Here is a 20,543-nt window from a genome sequence, read left to right as displayed (position 1 = left end):
TAAAGGGAGTGACACAGATGGTGAAGGAAAAAAAGTGAATTCTAAAAGAGAAGGTTGGAAAAGGGAAGGTAGAAACACGCAAGAGCATGTGAGTATTAGATTGAAGTAACAGTGCAAAAGCAGAATTGAAAAAAAGATTAAAGGCTTTACCCAGGCAGTAATGAGAACTAAGGTTGGCAAGACAAAATATATTGGTGGGAGTCCCAGAATGCTAGGTTTATGAATTTAGATTCAATATAAGGAATAACTCTAGGTTCTTGAGTGGGAAGTGATGGACGAAAATGCCATTATGGTATAAGGTAAACAGCACAAGACTAGGAGTCTGGAAACCTGGATTCTAGTTCAGACTCTCCACTACCTCAGTGCAGGATTTTGACAAGTGACATCCTTTCCTTGGACCTCAGTTTCTTCCTTTCTATAAAATGCAGGCATTAGATTAAATGGGCTCAGAGGTTCCTTCCAGGTTTTAAATTCTATCACTATCAGACTCTAGTTTCAACTGTGAATGGAAGAAGATCATCCTACCCCTAGCCCCACTACAGTTGGTCCAATAGGGACTCTAATGAGGACAGTATATTATAATGGGTAATCACATTTGAGGTTAAGTGTTGAGCTTGACAACTTCTAAGGTTGCTTCCAACACTAGAGTTCTATGATTCTTTGAGGAGAGTTCTAGTGGGGCTAATTGAAGAGACTGATGGGGGCTCTTGGAATGTCTCTCATTGAGTCTGCTGGGGCAAGATAAAATCTTAGGCAGAAGGGGAAATGACCCTGCTGTTACTGGCTCCAGGAAAGGCTTTTAGAACATAAGCCCCTTCAGAAAGCACTAATCCAACTCTCTTGAGAAAAGGATCAAAAGTTTTCAGAGATAGCATACATTTATGCAAATGTAAGGGTCATTCAGAAGTATGGGATTGCCTAAAAGCATTTTCTATTTTAGAACAAGCACTCAGACTTAATGCTACCATTTTAAATTTAATCACTTTGTAATATTTCTTAAAATTGCCAAAAAAAAAACAGGGATTCTATATCTTAATAAGTCAGCAAAGCAATGCCAAATGCACCAACTTAACATGTTCTAACAGCTGGTTCATGAATAAAAAGGTTCTTAGTATAATATACTACATTGATAAATGTAACTTACAAATATAAGGTTTTGAATACATATGCTAAGTAACTGCTAAAGAAGTTGGTTTAAAGCAGCCAAATTCCTTGAAAAAAGATTTCTTCTCCAGACAAAACAAATTACACTACAGAAAAGCTAATTAATTCAGACTACAAGAAATCGCACTTTGCGGTAATTCTGAGAGGACCTACAACAACGTCTTCCTTAGCACTAGGGTGTTAATGGTAAGCACAAAACTTCTGGGAAAAATTTAAGTTGTTAAGAGGACAAACTCTTCTAGTCTTCTTTAGTATTTACGTATAATTATATGTATATAAGCTAACTGCTAATCATTCTTATCTGGTAAAACATATTCTAGAGACATCAGGCAAAACTCAGCCTAGTTACAAGCTCCTATTTGAAAATAACATATCTTAAATTCTTTTTAAATTTCTATAATTCAGATTTTTTTACAGTGCCAAGCCCAGTCACTCCCATATTCCTGCCAATGGGGTTTGACTATATAAAACTCAAGACAACCACATAAACACTAGAAAAGACACTTAAAGCAGATTTACCCATATGCAAAAGACTGGGAACATTCTCCAATATGGTGTCCAATTTCCATTTCAAGTCTGTATCATCTATATTTCCTTTGAAAGCCATAAAGATAGTAGAATCCCCTAAAATACTGTCATGTTTTGAGTCATCATCTTCCAGTCCAGAGTCAAAATCCACCTCTGAGTCTTCCATTGTTGGTGAGCACAAGGAAGTATAAATATCTTCTAAGTTTGGAAGGTCATCCAAAACCATGGTGATGATTATTCAATACAAACACACCAAGCAGACAGTGGGGCAACCTTTTAAAAGAGAGAAAAAAGACAAAATTTCTCATTGTGCATATATTACAATGTATGCTTATGTATTTCAGCTGTATTCCATGGTACTGTGAAAGCTGTAATTTATTTGTCAAGGCAGCAGCCCCCCCCCCCCAAAAGGAATTAAAAAAAAATTCTTTAACTGGGATGTCCCAGTAAGCATAAAAATAACAGATTTAGAGACAGGCATATTTAATCCCTCTCTAACAATAAAAGGTAAGAGGACTATGGGTATGGAATGTTGATTACACATACTGTCAGTTTACTAAGTTTTACTTAACGGATTTTCTTTGTTATAAAGAAGGGCCCTGGACGAGGATGGGTGGTATACTGGCAAACGAGCAGTGTAAAAAGCAAAAGGCATTAATGAAACTTTTTTAAAAAGTGCTTTAAATTTAATAAGAATATTTCCTTTCATTCCATTTCATGTTACTGTCATAAACATATAGGATATGGGGCAGGGAAGGAAGGAGTAGTAAGGGGGTAAATGCAAAAAAAGAATTAAAGTAAACTCCATAAATATGTATTTAGCACTGATCATGTGTCTAGCACTGTATATATCTTTACCTAGGGAATACATACACAGACACATATCTGGAAGACCAATCTATCTCCCTTCTTCTATGTCCATAAATTATACCAGAAAGATAAATATTATTTACTGAAGAATGGCTAGAGAAGGTGATTCAATCACATAATGAGTTATCTACAAGGGGTTAAGTCTCAAAAGTTACTTTGGATAGTATTGGTGTGATTTTTGTTTCCTTGTGTGAAGGACATCCACAGGACAAAAAATCTGTAGTACATTTTAAAATGTCTTTAAAATACTTTTCTCTACCTGGGAATTGGTGGGAGGGAGGAAAAAAAACTGCTTGACTGCTGAAAAAATTTTAAAAGAAACAATGAATATGATGAATACAGAGAAGCATGCGAAAACTTATATGAATGGATGCAAAATGAAGTAAACAACTAAGAAAACGATATTCACATTAACTACAACAGTGCAAAAGGGGAAAAAACTGAAACAATGCTTCAAAATTATACGACCACGTTTGGCTCCAAAAGAGAAACAAACAAGAAGGTACTCTCTCCTACTTTTTTGAAGAGGGAAGAGACTAAAGGTATATAATGCCAAGATTTTTTAATATGTTGATTAGTTTTGCTTAACTTTTATTCTTTGTTATAAAGTATTGCTCTCTGCGAGAGGAAGAGATATGCTAGAAAATGTAAGTGATGAAAAAACAGAAGATATTAATAAAAATTTACTTTAGAATGCAAAAAAAAGTAACCTAGTATGTCACACTTAGCAGTCATGCCAGGTGCTGATGACTTTATTCTAGAACAGTGGACCCTCAAAGCATTAAGATTTGGATATTACATTAGCAAACATCATTAATCAAAATATGCCCAAAACTACTGTATACCATTACTGTATGCACTGAATAACACCCAAACATATAATAAAATTAAATATAAAATTAGGATGTACCAAGTTTTACCAGATAAATTTTTAAAACCATAAATTTGCTAATTTACCACATGCTTTCAGTCATCTGTATATAATCAAGAAAAAGGGAAAAAAAATCTCCTTCAATAAAAAGAACATGTCTTACATGGTCTTACAAAGGTATTTACTTCTTTTGGGGTAACTCTTTAACATACATCACATAATGTTTATATTATAGTTACCAATCCTCTATTAGATCTGTTAGCAACATAAAAGCAAGGACAGTGTATCATCTAAACAAGGCAGCACCTAGCACAATGGGGTATCTAGTAAATGTTCAATGAATGAATGAAAGAACACACAAAACAAACAAAAAAAAACTGAATGGCTTAATCTTGTCTTTTAAGTATGTATTTCCTGCCAGCTTCCAAAGATTATTTTTCTAAAAAGGGATTTCCTTACTCTTGAAGAGTCTGTGGGTAAATTCACTTCACTCACCTTGAAGCATTCCAGAAAGGACAGGTCTTACTCACCAAACATCACAAAAGTACAACCCCTCAGTAGTTGGATTTATAGATTCAGAGGGCGGGAGGGTCATGGCTCATGGCTTAGGTCATGTTGGCAGATGAAGTACTGCTCAACAACTAGGGAAGCATGATTTTCCAGCTACTCGTCCTAGCAATAACAATAACTAGACATAATTCCCTACAGGAATTAGTGCATGTTTCTTGCTGGCCCCCAAAACCTACAGTTATTTCTTATATTTCTATCTAATGCTTTACAAATTTATTAAGCACTTTTGAATTCACTCTCAATTATCTTCACTACATCCCTGGAGAGATAAGCAGGGCAAGGATAATTATTCCCCCTTCTACAAATGAGGAAATGGGTTCAAAGAGGTTAAATTTCTGGGGTCATACACATAAGTGCAAAAGCCAAGATTTAAATCAAATTAAGGTCTTCTGACTCCAAGTCTAGGGCTTTTCCCATTACCTCATGAAGGACACTCTTTTAGCCAATAATCTTAGTCTTAGCCAATAATCAAAATCATTAATTTAGTTCCCACCTTGATGTTCTAGAGCCACAGCCAATGAAAAAATGAAGTCAGTTATGGTTCACAGAATTTAGAGCTAAGTGATAATTTTAAGTCCAAGAAAGGTTAAGTGGTGTGACCAAAGTTATACAAGTAGTAAGTAGCAGAGCCAGAATTTTCACCCAGGAAAACAGTCAACAAACATTTATTAAGTATTTACCACGGGTCAGATACTGTACTAAGCCACAGGAAATACTAAAAGAAGAAAAAGACAGTGCCTGCCCTCAAGGAGCCCACAATCAAACAAAATATGTACAAACAAGCTACATACAGGATAAGTAAGAAATAATTAAGAGAGAGATGGCACTAGAACTAAGTAGAGTTGGAAAAGGTTTCCTGTAGAGGATGAGATTTTAGTTGGGACTTGAAGGAAGCCTGGAGGCAGAGCAGAGGAGGGAAAACGTTGCAGGCATGGGGGGACAGGCAAAATAAATGCCTGGAACCTAGAGATGGAATATCTTGTTCATGAAACAGCCAAGAGACCAGTGTCACTGGATCGAAGAGTAAAGTAGGGAGTGTAAAAAGACTGGTGTAAGGTCCTCTGACTCAAAAGACTGTCCCTTTCAGGGCATCTGAGGCCTCTCCAGACAAGGTAATAATAATTTAAAAAAAAAAAAGGTTCACAATAGTCTCTAGAAACCCTATTTAGCAAAAAAAAGAAAGAACACTTACAGATGCCAAGGAGAGTAAATTAAGCTTCAAAATCCTTTCAAACAGGTATTACTGCTACAATCCCTTTCAGTCAGGGCAAAATGGACAGATGAAGAGAATAGCCACTGCCTCCTAAACACTCACCCAAAGTCTCTCACATTGATACGGTTTCACTTACCAAAATGATGTCTTGTCTTATCATTTAGCCAGACCACTGCCTTTAACTCCAAACAAACAGGCATTTGGGGACCTGTATTTTGCAGTAACAGTTGGGGAAAGAAATCCAGAAAAAAAAAAGGGAAAAATAAAATCATAATGTTACATAAATAACTGTTACAAAGGTGATCTACATTTACCACAGAAATCAATGTGAAGTAAACAAGCTTTTAAAAGATACAAAAAATCTGATTTTCATTAAGTTTGAGAAAAGATGTTACTAAGATCTCAATGTGGTGAAGAAACATATAAGGAGAGAATTCCCTCTTAATTCAGTACCAATGTAATATGGCTACTTTCACTTAATCTGGGGACATTTAAAGTGTGGCTCCTTTCACTAAGTATAGAAACCTCTAGATCATAGGATAAATACATTGAAAAAAAAAAAAAAAGAACGCAGTAGCCTAACAAATAAATGGCAGTGTCTGTCACTTAAGAACTGAAATACATTCTAACCACAAAATTTTAATGTTTCAGTTTAATTTATGAGGTACATAGAAAGTACCTGGGAGAATAAGTAATATGAATTGTTTAAAGGACACAGCCATAAGAGATTTAACATGAGACACATCCTATCCTTCCAACCCCTCTCATAAGGTTCTTAAACACTATTATGTATTTCTAGTTCTAGTCTAGAGGCCTCAGGAACCAACTTAGGCAAACCACAGACCAAAATAGAGAAAGTTAGTGTTCTGAATAGCTGACAAAATGCCTGGTCAAGAAATTAGAATTTTAATAGTGGGATGATCACAAATAGTGAAAATGGCAGATTTCTCTTTTCTTGATTTTCATCTCCAAGCCTCTCCCTCCGAGCTTTGAGGTTTCTCTTTCTGAGTTGCCATAATAATTTACACATTTCTTATGTATTATCACTTTTTACCTGGCATATTGTAAAAAGAACACTGGACTTGGAATCAGAAGACTTAAGTTAAAAGTTTCAGCTATTCCTCTTACTATCAGCAAATTGACTTCACTTATTTGAGCCTCACTTTCTTCATCTGTATGATGGGAGTAATAATAATTACACTATCTACGTCACAGGATTTTTATCAGGAAAGCTCTCTGCAAATTATAAAGTATAAGATATTATTGCCATGTTCCATGAAAGGGGGGCAATGCCAAATTCATCTCTTTCTAATACAGTACCTTTGTAATACATGGAGCTGTGTATATATTAGATAATTAATAATTATATGTTGAATCAAACTGACCAAGAAAAATGGCTGAGGGAATTTTTAAGACCAATAATCTTATAACCTTAGCTAAAGAAAGAGTTAAGAAACTGACCTATTAAACCTCCATCTTAACACAGACTGACATATGGGTAAGAACTTGACCATGGCACATTAGGCTGAAAGACAAAATCAAAAGCTCAAAGGCATTAACTATCCCCCCTCATACTAGATGCTATAGTAGAAGGAGAAATATCCTGAAGTATAACAAATGCTACAATCTTCCAAATCTCTAATCAAAATTTACAGTGAGCTTAGAATTTTTATCCTTTATGGCCCAGTAACAAAAAAACCAAGATATTTTTAATGTATCATCAAAAAGTATCAAAAATATAGTATAGGTTCTAGGTACCATCTCTTTGTTCTTTTTTTCTTAACTGGACCAATGATTTCATTTTCGTAAGGAATGCGTATTGGAGAAATTCCTTTCAACTTCTCAGTAAGTTATAGTCTTAGAGAGTTGCCTAGGACACTGAAAAGTTCAATGATTTGCACAAAGGCACAAGGCCAGTATGTCTGGCAGGAATTGAACAATGGTCTTTTTGACTCTGAGGTCAGCTCTCTACCCACTACACCAGGCCTGCACAACCTGTAGAGGAGGTTTTCCTCTACATTTTTCTCGGGCTACCCAAAATCCTTTGGTGGGCTGCAGGTTGTGCAGGTCTGCACTATCCCATGCTGCCTCTCAATGTAATAAAAAATTTTTATCAATTAAACAATAAAAACTTCCATGTAAATTGAGTAAAATTCAACAAATACTAAGTATCTACTATACAGAGAGCACTTTGCTAGGCTAGGGAAGTACAAAAATAAATTAGACACTGACATCTGTCTTCACAGACCTTACAGTCTTGGCAGGGGATATGACACTTACACAAATAACCATAATACAAAATAGAATAAGGTAAGTGCACAAGAGGTATAAACCACGTGTTATGTGAGCTCCATGGAGGGAATTGAAAGACTTCATTTCTCACCAGGGGAATTAGGAAAGACTTAAAGGAAGGTGTGGGTCTTGAAAGATGGGAAGGCTTTCAAAAGGTAGAAAGGGGTAGGGAAGGGAGGAGTTAATAGAGGAGATTTCAAATACAGAGAGTTGAATTAGTAAAAGCCTGGGGAAAGCATAGGATATAAAAATGGGATAAGCAATAGTTCAGTTGATTGGATCATAGGAAGGGAGTTTATGAGACTTGAGACTGGTCTAGAAAGGTAGGGTGGCACTTCCTGGAAAGGCAGTGTAAAGCCCTATCCCTAGTGCTAAGCTCAGTTAACACTCAGTTCCTGCCCTATGGGTACCACCTATGTGTACCACCTGTGCCTCTTCTTTCTCTAACAATAATTACTAAGAATTAATTGTACATAGAAACAATCCCTTTGATCATATTCCTCAGTTGTTATCCAACTTTAAGCACTGAATTTCTAGAATTCAAAATCTATAAAGCCTACATCCAATATAGATCATAACAATGTAATGAGGGCTACTGAACAAGAATGGACATATCTTTGAGTAATCATATAGACTCTAAATAAGTTCAACCTCCATCTGTTTGTTGAGAACTACTACAGAATTCATTGCTCCAATCCTCAGAAAAAGAAAGGAATACAGGAGGTCAGGGAGGATCCTAAAATCACAAAGCCCTAACGTTAAAAGAGAGATCAGAGGGTATCTTGTCCAAGGGTTCCTGAAGCAAAAATCTCCTCTACAACCTCCCCAGCCAGTCCTTGAGCATATGTTGAAGTACCTTTGATAACACGGACCTCAAACTTCAGAGGCAGCCTACTCCATTTTTAAATAACTCTTAATTGTTAGAAAATTCTTGGGGCAGCTAGGTAGTGCAGTGGATAGAGCACCAGCCTAAAATCTGGAAGACCTGAGTTCCAATCCGGCCTCAGACCAAATACCTGACACTTACTAGCTGTGTGACCCTTGGGAAGTCACTTAACTCCAAATGCCTATAAAAAGAAAAAAAAAAGAAAATTTTTCTTCCTTACTGAGTTGAGATCTACTTCCCTATAACTTTTGCCATATATTAGGATAAATCTAATCATTCTTCCTCATGACATTCCTTCTCATGGGTTTAAACCAGAGTACAATAGTGGCTATCCCCTTGTCACCTTACATCATTCTTACTGCAGGAGAATGTTGGGAGAAGAATGATCAAGTAGCAGAAAAAAAAATTTCATCTAATTTCATGGCCTGGGGAATATACTGGCCTTATCATCCCAAGGAAGAGCCTAACCACCAAATGAAAGTCTTTTAGCCCTTCAGAGATATAAGGGAAGAATAAGGATTTTACATCAGAATTCTTTTGATTGAGAAGCTTAGAAATTCAAGATGCCTTATGCAATTATCTATTCCAATCATTACCTGAAACACGCCCTCTATAGTCTCCACTTAAAGAGTCTTTATAGATCCCATTTCTCCTCAGCCAGTAGGCAATGCCAGTAAGGCACACAGATGACTGGGGAATGCAAGCAAGTGCCTCTGGCCTCTTCTCAATCTCCACTATGTGTGCTCTGTAAACTCTACAATGCCATGCACTCAATAGGAACTCAAAATTAAGTTAATCAATTATGATAGGTTTCCTTATCTTTCACACAGAGAAGCTGTTCTTCATAGTAAACACATTTACTGCTTCCTGAATACAAACTCTTACAGAACCATTTCCCACTCCTCCCACCCCCCATTAATTTCCCTCTACTCCAGCACTTTGGCAACAATTACTCAACTTCTGAACTTAAGAGCTGCCTGAGACCCTGACTGAGAGATAATATGACCTGCCCAGGGCCACAAAGCCAAGTGTGGGAGGCAGGACTTGAGTCTAGGCCTTCAAGTCTCAGAGGCAAGACCCCTATGCATTACATCCAGAGGCATTCTCTCATAAAGACAAAATTTTAACATAGCATATGAATGCGAGTTATTATTTTTATTACTACAGCTGCAAGTACTCCGAGAGGTCACCTGATCCAACTTATTACTCAATGAAGGAACTGTTCTTTAACACCCCTCCCCCAACCACGATTTTTCAGCTCATTTTTGTTTGTTGCCTTCCTTCATTAGAATATAAATTCCAGGGGCAGCTAGGTGGCGCAGTGGATAGAGCACAGGCGTTGGAGTCAGGCGGCCATGAGTTCAAATGTGACCTCAGACACATAATACTAGCTGTGTGACTTGGGGCAAGTCACTTAACCCCAATTGCGCTCCCCCCCCCACAGAATATAAACTCCTTGAGGGCAAAGGCTGTCTTTCTTTTTGTATGTATTAGCATCCTCAGTACTTAGAATGTTCAATTCCACAAGATACAGACAGTTCTGGCTTTTCTGCAGGTCTCTACATAAGGGGATTTAATGTGAACTTATGAATTTATTTTGCCAGGGGAAGTGAAGGGAGGGAAAGAGGTGAGAAGGGGGGCCATTACATAGTTTAAGGACAGGTGGGGGCCAGAAACAGGAGAAGATAGGGGAGACCATGGATCACTCAGGGCAGGAGCAGAGAGAGAGCACAATACTGTACAATCAAGTTAACAGAGGTGGGTTATTTTGGAATGAGGATTTCTTTCAGAAATGTTTTATGTAAAGTCAAATTTGTGTAATGCAAATTTACATAAAAATGAGAACTGTCTGTACTGGGAAAAGTCACTTTACCTAGTATAGGAGAAAGAACACTGCTGGCTTCAAATCCTGCTTACCTTTGTGACTTTGGGCAAATCATTTAGCCTCCCTAGGCCCTAATTTCCTCACCTGTAAAATTAGGTTGGCCTAAAGAGCCCTTCTACATCTAGATCTATGATTTGGGATCCTATGACCTCTCTATGCCTCAGTTTCCCCACTGGCAAAAAGAAAGCTCTATGATTTCTAAGCTTTTCTTAAGAGTTTTTCTCTGAGATCTAAAATCCTTTGATAGCAGACATGCGAATCCAGACTCTATTGGAACTTCTATTTGAATATTTTCTACGATAGGAAGCATTCTCATTCCACTTATAAATTTGTTTAATTTCTATACAGTTCTTCCTGACATTTAAACATAACCCATCTCTCTTAAAATATCTACAATAAAAATATCTACATTCGTACAGTACTCTGTACAGTTAAAAAGGACTTTATCTTACCTGGTCTGTGAATATGTCAGGGTGGAAAACCAACCCCATCTCACAAATCAGACAGTGAGGAAGGTTGAAAGATCAAGAAACCAAGTCCAAGACTTTTTTTATTAAATGTACCATCAGATATTTAAAAACTGTCTTCACATTTTCTTTTACTGTTTTTTCCACAGCTCTTGAGATGAGACAACATAGTTCCTAGGCCCTTACTATCCTTCACCTTCAAGGATCTTTCCTATTTCCTACTTTTTCCAAATTATTTTCACTACAAAGAACTCTATGGCAATAGTAAAAAAAGCCCTCCTTCATTGTGTCCCATGATGCTAAGCAGCATGATACGGTGGAAATAATCACGGACCTGGAATCAGAAGCGCCTTCATTCAAATGTTACATTTGATACATAATACCGATGTGACCCTGGGGAAGTCAGCAAGTCATATAACCCTGAGCCTAAATTTCATTATCTAAAATGGGCAAGAACTTACCATTTGATAAAAACTGCTGGGAAAACTAGAAAGCAATTTGAAATCAACTTCTCATTATCTGTAAAATGGGAATAATAGTAGTACACTCAGGGTTGTTGTCTAAGGATCAAATGACAATGTATATAAAGTGCTTTGCAAACATTAAAGCACTATATAAATGTAAACTATTATCTTTTAATCTCATGAATCACTTTATTTAGCAAATTATGCTTGACAATATTTTAGAATTAACCTTATAAACAGGTTTGTGTTTTCAAATACCTCCAAACTCACCTGGCAGTTCTCTACCTCCACAATCTTCAACTTTCTGGTAGGGCCACTCTCCTTCATCCCTATGTGCCACAAGTTGGCCACAGAAGACATCCTAAACCCTGAAGATCTCTGCAGCAGGCCAGGAGGGTGGGGTGATGGGGAAGTCCTGCAGTTGCAAAGCAGAAGAAAATAAGTCTGCAAAACGCTTAATGTGAAACCCAGCTAACCTAGATCATCATATTCATACATGAAAACTGTTAAGGACAACTAGCCAGAAAACGGAATAGAGCTGCTATAGAGCTGTTCTCATCATTGTGATTACATTTTGATTCCAGCATCTGAGCACCAACCAGATGTACCATAATGAAGAAGATGAAATTGAAATCAATAAAATAAAGTTGGAAAAATGGCTGACTATACCCTAAGGAAATCCTGGCTATGGACACACAATTTTAGAAGCATTGAAGGATCCATTTTCCAGATATCTTAAAGAAGGTAAGATACCAAAAAAAACATGTACAGTACCACTCTCCAAAAAAAGGCAACTGAGAGGACATCAGCATCTATGCCTACCTTCAGATCACTATAAAATATTATGAAAATAATGTACACAAGGATAACCTTGATGAATATGAGAATGGAACAGGCAGGCTTTCAATTAAGATTTTCTACAGTGGACCACATCTTCATAATCACAAAAGTGGCTGAAAAGTATAATACTAAAAAAAAAAAGAAAAAAAAAGATGATGATGGCTAACATTCATATAGTACCTATTGTGTGCCAGGAACTGCGCTAAGCACTTTACAAATATTATCTCATTTGAGCCTTACAACGCTAGGTGGTAGAGGCTATTATTATCCCCATTTTACAGATGAGGAAACTGAGGCCAATAGAAGTTAAGTGACTTGCCCAGGGTCACATAGCTTGTAAATATCTGAGGTCAAATTTAAACTTGGTCTCCCTGATTTTAAGTCAGGCACTTTATCTACTGTGATGCCTAGCTGCCAGATTTCTTCTGTTTATTTGCTGTTTTTAAAGCATTTGCCTAGGTAGAACAAAAAAGTAAGCCTATAAGCTATCCTCCAAGGTGTCTCCCTGCATATGTAAAAAATATATAAGATTATTGGACTGATTAAAATCACAGAAATAACTTTGTTTAATCCTCTATCGGTCTCAAAGTGGCATAAAACAGGAAGACATATATTCACCAAACTATTAGCTCTTGTTACAAAGGATTTTCTGGCAAAATCCCAATGAAAAATGGATTTTTTAATAAACGGTGAGGTACTCCAGAAGCTTCTGTTTCCAGGTAACACTGCACTGGCTGCATTGTACTTTTGGGCCTCTTCACTGAGATTCAGGGACAGTCAAAAAAGATCTCAAGATTCACCTGAGACAAAAAAAAAAAGTGAAAAATGCATACTGTTGGATGGGCAGTCTACTGAATTTGTCCAAGATGTATTCACGGACCTGTCAATGAACAATAAACTAGGCTCAAAATTAAATGGGAGGAAGAAAGAGCTGGACTAGCTTTGGGAAATTGTGTAGCACATTTGCCTCCCTGATAGCACTAAAAACCATCTTTTGAACACCAATGTGGCTAGAAATCATGCAATAAATACCACAATGTCCAAAAATAAATCAAAGTTTCTGGTAACCCAAAGGGTCATTGAGAGATGCATGATAATAATCAACTGTTTGATAAACTCAAAGATCCAAGATTTGCGGGCAAGAACTCACCATTTGATAAAAACTGCTGGGAAAACTAGAAAGCAATTTGGCAGAAACTAGGCAGAAACCAACCTCTCATGCTGTATACCAAAATAAGATCAAAATGGGTAAATGATTTAGACATAAAAGGTATTATCATAAGTAAATTAGGGAGCATGGAAAATTTTACTTGTCAATTCTACGGATAAGGGAAAAGTTTATGACCAACAAGACATAGAGAGGATATGGGAAAGTAAAATGGATAATTTTGATTACATAAAATTAAAAAGGGTTTGCACAAACAAAACCAACACAACCAAGATTGGAAGGAAAGCAGGAAACTGGAGAAAAAAATTCACAGCAAGTTTCTCTGACAAAGGCCTCATTTCTCAAATACATAGGGAGGAAGTGAACCAAATTTATAAGAATACAAGTCATTCCCCAATTGATAGTCAAAGGATACGGACAAGAAGTTTTCAGAAGAGGAAATCAAAGCTATCAATAGTCACATGAAAAAAATGACTACTGATTAGAAATGCAAATTAAAACAACTCTAAAGTACCACTTCACACCTATTAGATTAGCTAACATGGCAGAAAAGGAAAAAGACAAATGCTGAAGAAGAAGTGGAAAAATTGGGACAGTAATGCACTATTGGTGGAGTTGTGAACTAATCCAACCATTCTGGAGAGCAATTTGGAACTGTGCCCAAGGGGCTATAAAACTGTGACCCAGCAAAACCACTACTAGGTCTGTATGCCAACGAGATCAAAGATATGGGAAAAAGGCCTATTTGTACAAAAATATTTATAGCACTTCTTTTTGTGGTGGCAAAGAACTGGAAATTGAGGAGATATCCATCAACTGGGGAATGGCTGAATAAGTGGTGGTATACGATTGTGATGGAATGCTAATGTGCTCTAAGAAATCATGAGCAGGATGGTTCCAGAAAAATCTGGGAAGACTTATACGAACTGATGCAGAGGGAAGAGGGCAGAACTAGAAGAACATTGTACACAGTAACAATATTGTAGTGATGATCACCAATTCCAAAGGACCCGTGATGAAAAATGCTATTCACCTCCAAAGAGAGAATTGATGAATTCTGAGTACAGATTGAAGCATCCTTTTTTTCACTCTTTATAGTTTTGTTTTTGTTTTTTTTTGGTGGCAGCATGGCTAATATGGAAATATGTTTTGCATGACTTCACATGTATAATTGATATCATGTTGCTTGCCTTCTCCATGGGTGGGGAAGGGATTGGAGGGAAGGTGAGAATTTAGAACTCAAAGTTTTAAAAAAATGAATGTTGAAAATAATTTTTAAAAGAGAAAAACAAGGTAGTCAAAAGTAGGCTACTACTTATTAACAATCATGACTTGTGTACAAGAAGTAGTATAAAAGACATCAACCAGGGAGTTGGTCAGTCATAAGATGGCCACTTTTAACTGTCTAATGTAAAAAGCCCTAAAGGACAATGTCTAGTGCACTGGGTACATTTATGGGAGGCCAAGGACAAAAATCATACAAGACAAGTTGTAGATGAGTTGTGATTTGTATCATTACACCAATGTGATTAAAGAACCACTAAAGAAATATCCATGTAACATTTCTCTAGTGCTCTAATATTTACAAAGCACTCTCCTCACAACAAGCCTATGAAGCAGGTAATGTAAACATTATCATCACCATCTTACAGATGAGGAAACTGAGGCATTGAAAGGTGAAATGACTAGCCCAAGTTCACACATCTAGAAAGCAAGGATAAAAACTCAGGTTTCCTAATTCTACAACCATAACCCTTTTCACTTTAGTACATTTCCTCTTCCTCTCTGCCCCTGTAAAAGTGGTGCAGGTCAGTTTGAATATTAACAATGCAAGGAAGCTGCTAACTGGGAGCAAATACATCCCTTAGCAGTTCTGTTGGGTCATCTGGCTTCAAAAAGTCCTATCATGGTAAAGGCAGTTGATGGTAGTTCAAAAGCAGGAGACACAAGTATCATTAAGTAGCCCATACCACATATGCATCTATTTCAAGTCAAAGAGCCCAGAAAATACCTGGAAACTAGGTGAAGGAGGCACTGCCAGCCAGAACAATAGAAGTAACCAAGATCCTTTCTATAGTAAAAAGGACAGGTAACTCATTTATCCAACCTAGTGGCCTAGATCCTACATTTAGGCATTCAAGGCAAGATCACATACTTCCATTGCCCCCCCCCCCCCCTTGTTTTCATTGCCCCTTTTCTGATTCCAGAGTTCCAGACTGCAGGAGCTAAAAGAGCTCTTGGATATCAACTAGTTCAGAGGTTCTTAACCTGAGGTTATTTAAAAAAAAAAAATCTGATAACTGAACTTCAAAGTAATTGGTTTCCTTTGTAATTATATGTATTTTATTTTATGCATTTAACATGACTGTGAGAAGGAGTCTATGGCACAAAAAAAGGTTAAGAACCCCTGGCCTAGAGAATAAAATATAAACTCCTTAACTTGGTACCCAAGCCCTTCTACATCCTCCATCTTTTCTAAATTTCACATTACCCCCATTCCCTGAACTCTACATTCCAAACTGGACTACTAGTTGTTCTCAAATCTAACATGCCATCTCCTTCCTCCATGCAATCTGCCCTCCAAGCCTGGATTTAATTCCCCTCTTCATTTCTGCCTTTCAGAATCCTTGATGGTTCAAATTCAGATGCCTTTCCAGATTCCACTGACCTCCAATCCCCCCATTCTAGGTGAAAGTCTTCTTTTCCTCCTCTAATTTTCCTATGGCATCTTTCCTGGATCTCTCCTTTACCACATATTGTACTTATTTGTCTATATCATATCACCCAACAGATTGTAAGCTTCTTGAATGAATGAAAAAGCATTTATTAAGTACTTAGTATGTGCTAGGCACTATGTTAAGGCATTGGGGATATATATACAAAAAAAACCCAAAACATAACAAAAAAACCACAACAGTCTCTGTCCTCAAACAGCTCACATTCTCTAATGGGGGAGGCAACATATATAGGGAAGTGGTGGCCAATATTGGTCAGTGAAGATGGTCATGATGTCATTTTTTATCTTTATATCCTTAGCATAGACTATTATGCCTTAAAACATTGTAGGCACTTACTACATATTTTTTAAAAACTGAATTCACTTTTTCATTCACTCATTCAATGAACACTTATTAAGCATTTACTATGTGGAGAACACTATGTTAGGTGCCAGAAAGACAGAATTTAGATAAAGCAAGTTTGTATAATTTTCCTCATGAAACTTACATTCTAGCAGAGGAATAAATATATATACAATATTACACAATAAGTGCATTACAGATATGTAGTAGTTCAACTAGCTCATTTTACAGATATGGAAGCTGAGGCTCAGAGAGGTTAAGTGGCTTACCCAAGTTCTTATAGGTTTTAATTGGCAGAACCTGGATACTTGGGGCCACACCTTCTGGCTCCAAATTACCTTCTTTTTCTACTCCATAAACTGTAATTTTTATCAAATCAAATCAAATCAAATCAAAGCAGCTTGGAAATATTCACATCACCATCAAAAGGGATTACAACTGCAGAGGAAAATTATGAAGGTTATAATGTGGTTGAGGCATTTATTCTGAATATGTCAAGAAGAGAAAAATGAAATTTAAATTCACTTAAGTAAAATATTTCAAAGCAAAATAATATATGTTTCTCCCTATTCTGGGAGAATTGCTGCTAAAATACTTGACAGCAGCCCTATCTAAATGAAATATTTAAGATACTTTCTGAGAAAGTGAATTTTTTAAATGATGAGAGTAAGTAAGAAATTTTACATCTTCCCAAACAAAAGAGACAGCCTGGTATAAAGGATAGTGAACTGGACTTGCAATAAGGAAGACCACCAAATCGAATCCTGTCTTATTTATTAGTTGTGTGACTCTGGGCAAGTCACAACCTCCATCTGCCTTAGTTTTCTCATCTGTAAAACGGGGATAGTAATGGTACAAAGTTCACAGTGTTGTTATGAGGATCAAATGAGATAATATATGTAAAGCACTATGCAAACCTTAAATGTGCCAGGATAAATGTGAGTTAGGTGCAAAAAATGATGTGAGATCTGAAAATTGTTACTGATCAGGGAAAACTTAATGGATTAGGTGACAAATGAATTGAGAACTAAAGGACTAGTAAGGATTCAACAGAAAAGGAGGATAACGAAGACAACCTGTGTTTGAGTAATACAGTTTGGTTTAAGCACAGTATGTACAGAGGGAAATAAAAAGAAAGAAGACTGAAAAGGTATGAAGCCCCAAACTACAAAAGACCTAGAAGTCCTGGCAAAGAAATCTGAACTTTACTTGGTAGGTAATAAAGAACTATTAAAGTTTTTTGAGAAGAGCAACATAATCTATACAAAAGAAAGCATATTCTGGCAGTAATATGAAGGATGGATTTGAGAAGGTAGGCGGCCCCTAAAGAACTAGTGAATAGAAATGAGGACCTGTACTAGGGTGGTATCAAGATGTTGCAGAGAAATGGGCAGAACTTGGTACCTAGTTGGATATGAGAGATGAGGAAAAGACTGACAGATAATTGCAAAGTTTCAAATACAGGAGGCACAGTGAATGGTGGTGAATCAGACAAAAATAGGGGAGGCAAGAGGAAAGCCCAAAGAAAAGAAATAAGCTTGGTTTTGAACATGTTAGATTGAAGTACCAAGAGGACATCTAAGTGAAGTTTTCTTGGACAAAGCGGTTGGACATACAGGTCTAGAGGTCAGAACAGAGGTCACAATTGGAGATAATTTGGGAGTTAACTGTATAGAGGCAGTAGATGAAATAGTGAGAGTGAATGTTCCTTTGTCAATGGAAAATGTAAAGAGAAGAAAAAAGGGCTGAACACAGATGGTTAGGGAACATTCATTAAAAGATAGAAACCAAGCTGAGGACTTGGTGAAGGGCACAGAAAACGGTTTGAAAAGTAAGAAAACCTCTGGAGCATGGGGTCTCTGAAGCCAACAGAAAAGAGTATTTAATAGAAGAGGGTGGTCAACAGTGTCAAAAGACACAAACAAGTCAAGGGGGTTGGAAACCATTAGATTTGATGATTATAATGGTGATCCTCAAGAGCAAAGTTTCAGCAGATAAATGAGAACTAAAATCCCATCTTAAAGAAGAGAATGGGTGATGAGGATGTATAGGAATCTGGTATTGACAATTTTTCAATATGTTTAGCAGCATAAGGGGAAAAGACAGGATGGTAGCTACATAAAAGTGAATGTGTCAAAACGAACATATTTGAGAACTGATGAGGTACCAGTGGAGGAGAGACTGAAGAGATGAGTGACTCAGTGGAGCTGACTTAATTCTTAAGCAAGGTCTTCAAAGAAGGAAAAGAGATCAGGTTAAGGATCAGCCCTATTAAAAAGTCTGAATATCTTACTTCAGTGACTGGAGGGGCAGAGATAGATCATGAGGAATTTGAAAGGCAAGAAAGGAGTTCACTAAAAGTGAAAGGATAGAAGGGTAAGAAAAGAAAAGCTCAGAACCAGTGACTCTGGGAAAGGGGAGTTAATAAAATTTCAGAGAGCATTACTCCAATCCTCTAATTTTACAGATTGGGAAACTGAGACCTAGATGAAACATTAAAGTTAATTCTTTTAAATCACATAGGTAATGGCACAGCCTGAACCACCTATAGTCCAAAGCCTTTGCAACACCATTATGCTGCTTCACACAACTGGTAAGGTTTCCTAATGCACAGGTTTAATAACCAAGTCATTCATCCACTCAAAACCCTTCTCCATATTTGCTACACTAATAACTCCTCTCTCTGGCTTTTAAAGACCTTCACAACCTGGTCCCCATCTATCCAACCTTGTTACACATTACTCCTGTTCCTAGTCTATAGTGCACCCAAACTGGATTTCTTTCTGTTCTTCATACATCGCACCTCCACTTGCCATCTGTGCCTTTGTACTGGCCATTCCCCATGCCTGGAATAAAAGCCTCACTTCCTCCAAGAAGCAGCTCAGTCAAGACCTTCTACCCAACCTTTCCTCATACGCCCCAACTGCTGCCCTCCTTCCCTACCTTCTCTCTTTTTATTTCTTCTGTATATCCTTATGACAAGGTGTCCCAAAAGTCTGTGTGCAGTTTTAAGCCTTTAAAGATGGATTTCAAGCTCTCTGAGGACAGGGCCCTTTTTATTCCCAGGACCTTGCACAGTGCTGTGCACAACTAGAGCACACGTTTAAATCACATTAAGTTCGGTGGACTCGTGGTGGGCTACCTACACTGTCATTATTCCCGACTCCAAACTCTGGGGTTCCACATCGCTAGCCCTACACCTTGCTTCCTCACCCCGCACAATGATGACCTCCCCGTGTGACCCCTACTCGGATGCGGGCGGGGGTCCTCCCCTGGGTCATTGCCCCCCACAATGCCACAGCTCTTTTGTACATACAACACACGGCCAGGCCCCAAGCATCTCGAGGCTTCATTTCTTCTCCCCACCTTAAAGGATTCCGAAACCTCTGGGAGGGAGAAGCCTGCTCCTTTGTAGCACCCGCTGTCAAAGTCCCCGGCCGGGGCTCTGCCTCAGTGGTCCTCCCGCGTCCTTCCTGCCCTCGCCACCCCTCCCCCAGCACATTCGCGTACACACACCCGGCCCGGTAACCCCGAAACACAATGAGGTGGGCCTGCCTTGAACGCCCGCCCGGGCCGGGGCTTGGACACCTGCCTTCCCCGGCCCCGCTGGGGGTCTGGGAGGCGGAGCTCGGGCTCGGGCACCGCGGGGAGGCCCCCCTCCCTGCCGCAGGCCTGGCCCCGGCCGCCCCCCCAGCCCCGGCCCCCCGCAGGCCGGGGCCAGCTCCCCAACATGGCGGCGGCGGCGGAGACACGAGCGAGCTCGGCGGCGGGCGGCGGCTCCCGGCCCTGCCGGGCCTGTCATCCGCCCCGCGCGGCGGCGCCATTTTCCCGGGGCAAGGGACAAGGCTGGTCCCATTCGCGTCCCGTCCCGTCCCACCCCACCCCCCCGGACCCGGCCCGAGCTCCAGCCTCTGCCTCACCTGCGGCCCTGCCAGGGGCCTCCGACGGCGGCCCACTCTGGCGCGTGGCCTGCGAGCGCCGCTCTGTCCGTCCCCGCGGCCCGGAGAGCCGGACAGCGGGACACCGGGACTCCCGGACCCGGCAGCGGCCTCAGACCCGGCGGGGAGGGGGAGGGGAGGGGACCGGGGCCCGGGAGGGGGAGGGGAGGGGGAGAGGGAGGGGGAGGAGCGGGGCGGGGCCGGGCAGGCGGGGGCCTGGCGCACGTGACCGGAGCGAACGTCCCCGGGAGCTCGGGGCGGCCGCACGCACGCGCGCCCAGGCCCGCCCCACCCCACCCCGCCCTGG

At 39.1% G+C, this 20,543-nt stretch overlaps 1 protein-coding gene across 7 annotated transcripts in view; it reads right to left on the bottom strand.

Moving 5' to 3' along the window:
• The window catches only part of NCOA6 (nuclear receptor coactivator 6), a 69,278-nt gene extending 49,009 nt beyond the window's left edge, over positions 1-20,269 (bottom strand). For 5 of the 7 annotated variants that reach the window (XM_027867267.1, XM_027867270.1, XM_027867273.1 and 2 more), the window contains exons 1-4: positions 20,219-20,269; positions 11,481-11,625; positions 5,353-5,424; positions 1,684-1,965 (exon numbers count right to left, since the gene is read on the bottom strand). In XM_027867267.1, the coding sequence (XP_027723068.1) occupies positions 1,684-1,918 (235 nt within the window). In that variant the 5' untranslated portion in view covers positions 1,919-1,965; positions 5,353-5,424; positions 11,481-11,625; positions 20,219-20,269. Of the gene's footprint in view, positions 1-1,683; positions 1,966-5,352; positions 5,425-6,677; positions 6,714-11,480; positions 11,626-19,664; positions 19,753-20,218 lie in introns of those variants that run through there. The other 2 variants (XM_027867268.1, XM_027867269.1) reach the window with 2 other exon arrangements.
• Between the last annotated feature and the right edge of the window lie 274 nt (positions 20,270-20,543).

Source organism: Vombatus ursinus, unplaced genomic scaffold (assembly GCF_900497805.2).
Source record: "Vombatus ursinus unplaced genomic scaffold, bare-nosed wombat genome assembly UNPS02014785.1, whole genome shotgun sequence".
Classification (NCBI taxonomy): Eukaryota; Metazoa; Chordata; class Mammalia; order Diprotodontia; family Vombatidae; genus Vombatus; species Vombatus ursinus.
Note: the sequence above shows the minus strand (reverse complement) of the source record. Positions and strands in the feature narration are given on the sequence as shown.